The sequence below is a fragment of the Eleutherodactylus coqui genome, chromosome 9 (genome assembly GCF_035609145.1).
Source record: "Eleutherodactylus coqui strain aEleCoq1 chromosome 9, aEleCoq1.hap1, whole genome shotgun sequence".
Classification (NCBI taxonomy): Eukaryota; Metazoa; Chordata; class Amphibia; order Anura; family Eleutherodactylidae; genus Eleutherodactylus; species Eleutherodactylus coqui.
Window position 1 is genome coordinate 122025011 of NC_089845.1, and position 11370 is coordinate 122036380.

Here is an 11370-nt window from a genome sequence, read left to right on the forward strand (position 1 = left end):
ACGGATCTTCACTACCCCGATACAATCTGTGGGACCCATTTGCTTTGCTTCTGGATTCTCCATTTGTTTTCTATGTATACGGCATACTTTTAGATTTTGATCTAATATGATGCATTTTAGATAGAATCGCCTCCTCTTCTCGGTGTTTGTATGGCATTTGTGGAGTAGCTATCACATTAATCATGCTACTGATTATTGGGGAGGTTTTCTAGTTTATCATATATGTACGGTAGTCCAGTTCTTTTTTGTATACGTATCCTTACTATTGGTATAACCTTAGCCGTAAGCTGAGAATAAACTATCTGAGCCCGCAGTACAGATCAAGTATCCCGGCAAGTACAAGACTCTGCATGCAATAAAGCATCTTACACACTTACCGCTCCAGACACCCAGCTTGCATAATCACTGCAAAGATACACAGCAAGGTTTGCCAACTCCTCCGGTGTGCCCAGGCGACCACATGGGATCCTGTCGACATACTCATCTGCAAAGACTCCTGTGGGGTCCAGGCGGCTAAATGCACCCTTAGAAATGCAAAGAAGCACTCAGTATTGCAAATTTAACCAAAACTACTTTAAAAATACCTCCAGAGATCCACTTAAAAGCTTTAAAAGGGGGTTTCTTGTACTAAACTATTGATTATCTATCCCCAGTGGCAGTGGTACTCAGGTGTGCTATGCGGCCACCTCAGTCCATACCAGGCACAGTGCTGTACAGTTTATAGTGGCTGTACTTGGTATTGTAGCTCAGTCCTATTAACTTGAATGGGATCGAGCAGCTCTCAGGCCAAGTGACTGATGAACACGATGTCACATGCCTGATAAGAGGCCACGGCATCTTCAAATTAGATGATTGGTGGAGATGAAGAGTGGCTAACCCTTGCTGATCAACTGTTAATGGCCTCAAGAGATTCCTTATTAGTTATACAAACCCCAAGGCCTATCCTGTTGCATTGGTCATAGCCGCAGAAAACCCTTTTAAGATATGAACCTTAGTGCGTAAATTCAAGTTGGCAATCTAAAATTAAAAAATAATGCTCTAAACCTTTTACTAGCTGCAGTCAATTGTAAAAGTAGGAGGAGAATAGCTTTTCTTCAGCCCTTTACTTTCTCCTTGCTGGTGCAGAGACGGATTAGATGGATTTGAAGAAACCCTGATGCAGCTTTACTACATGTGTAACATACACTGAATGGTCTTATTTGAGACAATCATCAACTACAGGGGTGTACAACTCCAGTCCTCGAAGGACACTAACAGCTCATATTTTTAGGATATCCTATGGTAAGAACACCCGTGGCAATGTCTGAGGTGCTGACAATAATTACATCACATGTGCAATACTGAGGAAATCCAGAAAATATGACCTTTAAGGACTTGAGTTGTGCATTCCTGAACTAGTAGCTCGTTGGACCTCATTTGGCTTTCAGAACTTCAGCAATTCATCATGGCAGATCCCACTAGGTGTTGAAATCATCCTCAGGAATATCGGCCCATGTGGACAGAAAGCTTCTTGTAGGAGCTGAAAATTAGATGGAAGAACTGACATGTTCTGACCAGCTGAGAGGAAAGGGTCATTAATTTATGCTACTCCAGCTGCAGATCCAGCTGAAATAACCAGAAGGCGGCTCCACCACAGATGTGAAACCCCCCCTTATTTCAGCGTTACATCCTCCAAAATCTGAGCACAGATATGGAAAACCCTGAACTGAGCCCTAACGCCTGCGTGACACTACCCTGAAGAAAGGGGAATTGAGAAAGCTAAGCTTTGAGAGGAAATGTCCTACAAAAAGTATTGTACAAGCATATAAAAGCACTGTCAGGTTATTTTTGAAGGGCGGTGCCCTCTAAGGCTGGGTTCACACTGGACGGATATGCTGCAGAAATTCCGTCTGGAATTTTGCCGTGGCAAATCCGCCTGCGGTCGCTAATCCCAGGATTAGCCGGCCATGTGGATAAGATTTCTCCGAAATTTCGTCCACGCGGGACAGCGAATCCGCAGCAGCAAAGCCGGCGCTGTGGCGCAGATTCACTGGCCGCAGCATGTTCATTTTTTTTTTTCTTCCGCTGCGGCTGTGCTCTCCTTTATGGGAGCGCCAGCTGCAGCGAAAAAGCGCGCGGCCAGGCTGCTTCAAAACCCGTGGCTAAGTGCCGCAGGTTTTGAAGCAGTGGATTCCCAGCGGAAATCTTGCGTGTTTTCGCTACGGCCAAACCGCGAGATTTCTGCCCAGAATCCGCCCAGTGTGAGCTCAGCCTAAGGCTGGGCTCACACAGGCTGCAAATATACTGCATGTTTGTATGACCGGCTTTTGCCCATGTATTTTGCCCATTCCCACACATTTTCGGTATGTTTGTGCGAATGCAATGCATATTTGCGCACACAAAAAAACATGCACCAAATCACATTGACTTTGTGAGTATATGTGCAGCGAATACGCAGGTTTTCAGCCTATGTGGTGTGCATTTACACAAGCTCACTGATGTCAATGGGGTCTTGCTGTGCGCACAAAATAGGTCACCTCACACTGCATGAAAAAATACGTTTATGTCAATGAATCCTTTGAAATCAATGGGTTCTATTCACTGCATATTACGCACGCAAATTTGCACGTGTAATATGCAAATACGCTTGTATGAACGAGTCCTAACTATGTGCTTAATTTTCTATCTTCAAGAGTTCTCGTACCTTAGTTTTTATGGGTCCAGGCTGTATAATATTAAACCTCATACCATATCTTCCCCATTCAGCCGCAAGAGACCTGTAATACAAACCATTACACAAAGCAGAATTAGGTTAGCTGCACCATTAATTAGACGTGGGGAACAGAAGTAATTACACTGCTATGTGATAATGGAAAGGAATGAAGTAGAGATACTAGATGGTGGCGATGATACATGGAGGCCGATGCACTTCCCTCCACCAGGCTCCTCATGTCAAATCACATCCGGCACACCACCCAGACTGAGACAGTAACCCCTTAGTGGATGCCAGACCAGGTCCACCCCGGCATAGTTATGTGCCAGAACCATTCCCACCTCTTCCACTGTAACAGCCTTCTCTCTGGAACACTTGGACATTTAGAAAAGGTTTAAAAAAAAAAAAGTTTAAAAAACTTTGCGCAAGGGACAAACATTTTGCAGTCTACACCAAGCAATGCCACTTTTTAGGAAGAACACAATAATATATAATTTATGCCAGAAACTCGGGGAAACTTATGCCAGAATTCTACTCCAGCTCATGTACGGAGGTGCTGAGATGTGTCTCTTCATACATCAGATGTATTGTGTGCGAGGTACTTATCTATCCTCAGCCCCGCTGATCCTGCGTTGCATCCCCGTGATTTCTCCAGCATCACCACCCGTCCTCTTGGCATCAATGCTCACATTTTAGGTGCCATGATGCCAAGAGATCCGAACAGTGTCATTGCAACGTCTGATTGACAGGCAGCGGTCACCTGGCTTCCGCTGTCAGAGGCCAGAGGAATTGCAGGGCTGCAGCACTGGATTGTCGGGGCCAAGGACACTTTGTTTTATTGTTTTCGGTCATTTGGAATCCGTTTTAAAATGGGACTTTGCAACAGGACAAACCCTTTAGTACTAAAGATCATAACATAGTAGGTTAGGCTGAACTAGATGGACATGTGTCTTTTTTCAGTCGATTACCCAACAATGTTGATCCAGAGGAAGGCGAAAAAAAAAAAAAACATGACGTGGAAGTCAATTTTCCTTATTTTAGTGATTTCTCCCGACTAATAATCCCTGGATCACCGACCGTTCTGAAGTCATTAATGATCATAAAATGTAATCAAGAAAGACGTCCAGGCCCCTCTTGTACTCTGTTAGAGAGTTCCCCATCACCACGTCCTCAGGCAGAGAGCTCCATAGTCTCACTGCTCTTACAGTAAAGAATCCCCTTTTATGTCACTGTAGAAACCTTCTTTCCTCTAGGTGTAGAGGACGCCCCCTTGTTACAGTCACAGTCCTGGGTATAAATAGATGATGGGAGAGATCTCTGTATTGTCCTCTGGTATATTTATACATAGTTATTAGGTCACCCCTCAGCTGTCATTTTTCTAAACTAAATAACCCTGGCTTTTACCTCTCTGGGTATTGTAGTCTGCCCACTCCATTTATTACTTTAGTTGCCCACCTTTGTACCCACTCAAGCTCTGTGCCCTCCTTGAGTACGGGTACCCAAAACTGTACACAATATTCCATGTGTGTTCTGAGCAGTGACTTGTAAAGAGGAGAACAATGTTCTCGTCAGGTGCCCCTAGACCTCTTTAGATGCACCCCATGGTCCTATTTGCCTTAGCAGCAGCTGCCTGACACTGGTTGTTCCAGTTAAGGTTACAGTTAGCTAAAATCCCAAAGTCCTTTCAGTGTTCCCCAGTGGTTTCCCATGTAGTGTGTAATGGTGACATGTATTTCCCTGTCCATGTGCAGAACCTTACATTGATCAGTGTTGAATAGAGATGAGCGAGCGTACTCGGAAAAGCACTACTTGCTCGAGTAATGTGCTTTATCCGAGTATCGCTGTGCTCGTCCCTGAAGATTCGGGTGCCGGCACGGAGCGGGGAGCTGCAGGGGAGAGCGGGGAGGAACGGAGGGGAGATCTTTCTCTTCCTCTCTCCCGCCCGCTCTCCCCTGCTCCCCGCTGCGACTCACCTGTCAGCCGCAGCGGCACCCGAATCTTCAGGGACGAGCACAGCGATACTCGGATAAAGCAAATTACTCGAGCGAGTAGTGCTTTTCCGAGTACGCTCGCTCATCTCTAGTGTTGAACCTAATTTACCACTTTTCTACAGATATCAGGGCATATTTACTTAAACCAGGAGGTCACATGGCGTTCCTACCAGAAATGCATTAAGAAGCCTCTAAATACATTTTTCGCATTTGGGGATGCCTTTATGCACCAAATGGAATCCTACCGCATCTCAAAGCTGGAATAGGTTTCTACTATAACGTACAACGAGTGTCTGACGTACATTATATTAATCAGGCCATGCCCCTAACACTAGGCCATATACATATTCTAAAAATGTGGCGAAGCCCGGTGTTTAAACTCCCCAAAAGTTGCAATTTTGGTGTGTGCGTAAAAAAATTGTGATTTCTGTATACCAGAAAACTGGTGTACAAGCATTTGCCGCATTCTGTTTGCAACAGGTCAAAGAGGAGCTCTCATAAAAAGGGCATTTTGTCTTTAAAGTAGTTATCCCTAATCTATAGAACAGGGATACTGTAACTATCTAATTGGTGACGGTCTGACAGGGCTTAAAGTGTCCCTGAGTGAATGGTGCTTGTACTCAGTCATCTCCAACAGTCCCAAAGAAATGACTAGTGGGAACTGCTCATGCTTGACCACCACTCCGTTTCTTCAGAGACGCTCAAGACTTCTGGTCTTGTGCTCAGTTGGTGTCCCACTGGTCAGACCCCACTGATCAGATTTAGCCATCTTGTGGATAGGAGATAACTACTTCTTGTGGGACAACCCTGTAGGGAAAACTTTCTACCTTACTCTATCACAATGGTCACTTAATCCTCCTGAGTTTGTATAGCAAGAAACATGAAAGAAACAAACAGCAGCTACAGAGGAGGTTGCGATGAGTTCAGCGTCCCCAAACTGCTGCGTGAGGCATGGCTGAAAAGGAGATCGGCCCCATAGATTCCAGCAGGAGCCAAAATATGTAATCAGCATTAATCAGAAGCTCTTAAGTAATGTGTGCAGCATCTTGTGGAAGGGATAGAGACGACCGATGGGGGATTGTACAAATAACTAGAAGAGGTACAAAATAAAAGTAGATCTGAAGCCGCCCGCAACTTGGCTGAGCATGAATGTTAATGGGGCGAGGGGAGGAAGCTGCTGCCAGACATCTCAGGCTTAGCTATGTGAACAAAGAGTCAGGTACGATGACATCCAACACGTCCGATTCTTCTCTGCTGTTGGGGAATCACCTGGCGGTGCCATACATATTAGATAATGGGGTTTGGCTGACTGTCAGCCATGTATGGCCAGCTGTTGTGCAGCCTGCACCTATACAGACAACTGTCCCATTATGACTTACAAACATCGTAGAGACAAATATCCCATTTGGGACCGCTTCTATGAGGCTGAATGGAGAAACCTTTCATGTTGTACAGCAGAAACACTCAGCAGCGTACATAGACATCATGGGGCGCAATAGCAAAACTTGGAAATGGGGCTTTCCCCTAAAAATATAGCAGAGACAGCACATCTATAATGCAATGGGTTTATATATAGCTGCTTAGCTCTAGGATATCTAAATGATGTGGTAACTAAATAATAGTCAAATACCAGCACTACACAGTGATAGTGATTACAGTGCAGTTACCTCCAGTGATCACAGGCGGAGCCTTCTCTGATTGGTGAGGTTAGTTTTCATTTTTGTTCTTCATCTGAGCCTAGATGACCATGAAGATTTCCTCCAACCCTGACTCCTCTCTGCGCACTCTTGCCATCCTGACACTATCGCCAATGAACCTCTCAGTAACATCCCTCATAGTACCAGTGTCTACTCTGTGCCCCTCTTCCGTAGTGCTACTATCTCATTCATGGTCCTTGACAGGACCAGTATCCCCTCTGTGACCTCAAAAAGCACTGTTGCCCCCTCTATTAACTCTCCTAACATGTCTATTTTACGAAATGCTTGCATTATCCATTAAACAATTATAGGGCAGCTATTTTTTTTGTTTGAGTTGTGCTATTCCTCTTATTCCTCCTGAAAATACATGAATAACTTGACAATTGGAGGTTTCCATGTCCCTTGTGTGTCCCTGTACACTCTGCAGGACTGTGAAGGTACACAATCTATTGGGTGGGGGGGGGAGGTAATGCTTACCAATTCCTTCATACATTTCCAGGGAGAACAACAGAGGAATAGAGATGAGCGAGTATACTCGCTGAATACAATTTCTTGAGCTAGCATTGCCTTTAGTGAGTACCTGCCCGCTCGAGACTAAAGGTTCGGGTGCCGGCGGGGGGAGAGAGCGGTGAGTAGCGGCTGTCAGCAGGAGAGAGCGGGGGGGGGGGGGGGTTGGGGGGAGAGAGGGAGAGAGAGATCTCCCCTCCGTTCCTCCCCGCTCTCCCCCGCAGCTGCCTGCCCGCCGCCGACACCCGAACCTTCAGTCTCGAGCGGGGAGATACTCGCTAAAGGCAATGCTCGCTTGAGCAATTGCCTTTAGCGAGTATACTCGCTCATCTCTACGGAGGAACATTACACTTCAGAGTTCTAAGAAAGGAGGTTTCAGAATTGTTATTTTATGGGGGAATACAAGTGCTTTCTAAAGCATGTCAGGAGATCCGCCAGGTACTCTTTAAAGGAGTATTCCCATCCTGGCCAAACATGGTCATGATGAGAATACCTCTCGGCTGGAAGGATAGAAACTGACAAGGCCGTGCTATGCCGTTTCCTAAATGTGGTATTCTGAGACTTTTACTACTCAGTGACTCAGAAATAATACACCAGTTGCAACAATATAGCCACCTGTGCCTAACACATTTATACACTGGGAGCTTCCTCTGGATTTCTTTTCTCCATCCCTCTTCGTATTTACATCTCTTTATCTTCCTCTCTTCATATTTACATCTCTTTTACTGTTCCTCTACTCACTGTCAAAGCTGACTCTCCTCTGTTACTCACAGTTTCTCTGATTTTTCTCTTGTTTCTCCTTGTTACTCTACTTTTTCTCTTTCTTCTCGGGTCTCTCTCTTTCTCTTGCTCCTATTTGTTCTTCTCTCTGTCACTGCTGCTCTCTCTCGTCTGGCGCTTCCCTTCTCCTCCCTGGCACGTCTCCTTCTGGCTATTCCCTCCTTGGCACTACTCTGCCTCTTGCGACCATTGTCCGACTATTTATTGCCTCTGTCACCTGACCAGTTTGTCTGCAGCCAATCACAACTTATCTGGTTGCTAGGCTACTTGCCTCATCTGAGTCTCTAAACATTTTTTAAACTTGTGCAGCTTGATAAAACGACTATTTGCTAGGTTACCTGCATCAGCCTTGCAAAATGACTCAGATTAAACCCCAAAGGGCCAGTTATTATATTACCGGCTAATCAGCGCTATGTAGTGCCCTTTTTTCAGGCCACTATATCCAGAATACCCCTTTAATTTCCAGTGCTATGCTGTATGTGTAACTTCCATTCACTTCTGTGGGAGTTACAGAAACTGTGCAAGACGGCCCACTCGGCAGTTTCTTCAACTCCCAACTGTAGTATACAGCTGGGCCAGGGACAGCGGTAGGCAGTTCATAAAGGGAATCAAAAACGGACCTATTATATAAATCGCATTTTTATGTTTAAACATTTACACATTTTTGGAAATTTTTTTAAACTTTCGAGCCCAATATATATATTTTTAAAAACCTAAAATCCTGCATTTTTTATACACTGACCCCAGAGCCCAATACTAGTCTGACACTTTCTGATCTCTAGAGAAAGCTTTGCAGCCGTCATCACACTAACATCACAGGCAGGATTACACCAAGAGGTAACACCTATATGTAGATAACACAGGATCCACCATTCATGAAAGGTGATCAGCTGTGACTATCTACTCCCCTCCCTGCACAATGACCTCTACACGGCTCCCAGAGCAGGTCTAGAACAGTCTCCATACAAGTCAATGGGTCACCTCTTGTCCATTGTATGAATGGCCCATGAAGCTGCTGTAAAGCATCTCTCTAAATGCTGTTAACTGCAGATCAGGCAAAACGGCCACCCCATTGTCATTTACAGGCAGCAGAATGAAAAAAAACAAAAATCTACAAAATCAGAAAATAAAAAAACACATCAGAAGAATGGAAAATGTTTCTCCATCTGTCTTTAATTAATAAGAAGAAATAATTGGTGATACAGTCCCTTTACACGTGTTACATTTAGCTGGGCGCACGTTTTACTTAGATTGGCGTATGAAATGTCAGTCTAACTAAATGTGACCCTTAGCTCTACATTAAGAATTACTCACGTGCACAATGCCTCCACGCCAGCTTTAGCGGAGGCGCTGGGAACAACAAATCCGGATCCGCTCTCTGCATATATTGTAGTAATGGCCAGAAATGCGGCACCTGGAATTACAGATAAAAATGGCAGCACATAACAAAGAACATAAAAAATAAATGAGTCATATGAACCAAACTGATTTAATGAAGACTGATACTACAGAGTGGCTGCTTTTAGCCATCAGGTCACAGCGGCCTAAGCATTTTGGGATTCTTAGTCTTGGCTATTCATGTTACTAATGAAGAACATTCAGAAAATAAACTAATGTCAAATGACACAGGTTTGATTCTTGTGAGGAGAAAACAAGTTCTACTACAAAACAATATATCTGACAGCTACAATTTGACCATTTTATGGATTTCTGCCCCAGTCATTCATCATTGGCAGCAGGCTTGGAGCGGTTCTTTACTTACACTAATAATAATAATCTTTATTTGTATAGCACCAACTTATTCCGCAGCGCTTTCAAGCATGGGAGAAACACAGGCAATACAACAATTACATGTGGTATACAATCAGTTTGAAACGAAGGGGTGGGGGTGGTACAGGAGGTACAGGGGGAGGGGGGAGATGAGGCATGGGGGAACACAGGCAGTACGGGAGTTACATGTGGAAATCAGTTATTAGGAATCTAATAGGGTGGGGGTAGTAAGGATGTACAGGGTTAGAAGTCATATGAGATAGGGTGGGAGGGGCAGGGGACTAGGTTGGGAGATTTCGTATGCCTCCCTGAAGAGGTGCATTTTTAAGGCACGTCTGAAATTTCGTGCATCAGGAATTGTCCGGATGCCTTGGGGTAGAGCGTTCCAGAGGATCAGTGCTGCTCTGGTGAAGTCCTGGAGGCGAGCATGTAAGGTTCATATTCAGTCTGAATGTATTAGCAGATCGGAGTGTGCGGGCTGGTTGGTGTATGGGTAGGAGGGAAGTAATGTACGGTGGCGCGGCGCCATTGAGAGCTGTCGGTGAGGGTGAGGAGTTTAAATTTCGTTCTGCAGTGGATGGGCAGCCAATGCAGTGACTGCGATAGCGCGGAGGCGTCTGAGTAATGGCTGGATAGAAAAGGAGTCCAGCTTCCGCGTTTAATATAGATTAGAGAGGGAAGAGTCTGGTACGGGAGAGGCCAATGAACAGCGAGTTGCAATAGTCAAGTCGGGAGTGGATGAGGGGGACAACAAGTGTCTTCAGCATGTCCGTGGTTAGGAACGGCAGGATTTTAGCAATAATTCTGAGGTGAAGGTGGCGTATTCGGGCCAGAGATTGGATGAGGGGGGGGTAAAGTAGAGGTCAGAATCCAGTGTGACCCCAAGACAGCGGGCGTACTGTCTGGGGGTTATGATGCCAGATACTGATATAGAGATGTTGGGGGCTGGTTGAGGGTGGAAAGACAAGTAGGTAGGTTTTTGGTAAGTTTGAGAAAGAGGGAGGGCATGGTGTTAGGGACAGTAGACAGTCGGTGATGTTTTGGAGGAATGGTGCAGAGATGTCACGGGAAGAGGTGTATAACTGGTTGTCATCAGCGTACAGATAGTATTGGAGGCCAAATTTGTGGATGGTTTGTTCAATTGGGGCTGTGTAGATACAGAAGAGGAGGGGGATCAAAGACCGAGCCCTGGGGGACCCCAACAGCAAAAGGAAGTGAAAACGAGATAGAGCTAGTGAAGGAGATGTCAAAGAGCGGTCATATAGGTAGGAGGAGAACCAGGAGAGAGCAGTGTCCTTTAGGCCGATAGAGCGAAGCATAGTGGGAAGGAGGTCATGGTCGACAGTGTCAAATAAAGCGGAGAGGTCAAGCAAAATTAGTAGGGAGTAGTCTCCTCTCCACTTTGCCATTATCAGGTCTTTTGATACTTTTGTGAGGGCGATTTCCATGAAGTGTGGGGGGCAGAAACCAGACTGGAGGGGTCGGGGAGAGAGTTGTCAGAGTGAAAGCATGTGAGGTGGGAATACACCAGATATTCTAATAATTTGGAGATGAAGGGGAGGTTTGAAATGGGTCGGTAGTTGGCAGAGTCTGTTGGGTCAAGGGTCGGTTTCTTTAGTAGAGGGGATATGATGAAGTGTTTGAATGAGGAGGGGAAAATACCAGAGGTCAGGGAGAGATTAAAGATGGGGGTGAGGTGGGTAATGACAGCCAGGAAAAGGGACCGGAGGAGGTGAGAGGGAAGAGGATCACTAACGCTGGTGGTGGGGCGAGCAGCGGAAAGCAGTCTGGAGGATTCTTCCTCCGACGTTGGTTGTAATGTAGAGAGTGATTTGGTGATGGATGCAGTGTGGAAAAGATTGGGATCGGGGTTAGACATGCAGTCTTTATAGATTTCTTTTCGGATGTTGTCGATTTTTTTTCTTTAAAATAG

At 45.3% G+C, this 11370-nt stretch overlaps 1 protein-coding gene across 1 annotated transcript in view; it reads right to left on the bottom strand.

Moving 5' to 3' along the window:
• DECR1 (2,4-dienoyl-CoA reductase 1) overlaps window positions 1-11370 on the bottom strand; it is a 59659-nt gene that overhangs the window by 4063 nt on the left and 44226 nt on the right. The window contains exons 6-8 of the mRNA XM_066578432.1: window positions 8982-9081; window positions 2684-2756; window positions 378-524 (exon numbers count right to left, since the gene is read on the bottom strand). Of these exons, the coding sequence (XP_066434529.1) occupies window positions 378-524; window positions 2684-2756; window positions 8982-9081 (320 nt within the window). The remainder of the gene's footprint in view (window positions 1-377; window positions 525-2683; window positions 2757-8981; window positions 9082-11370) is intronic.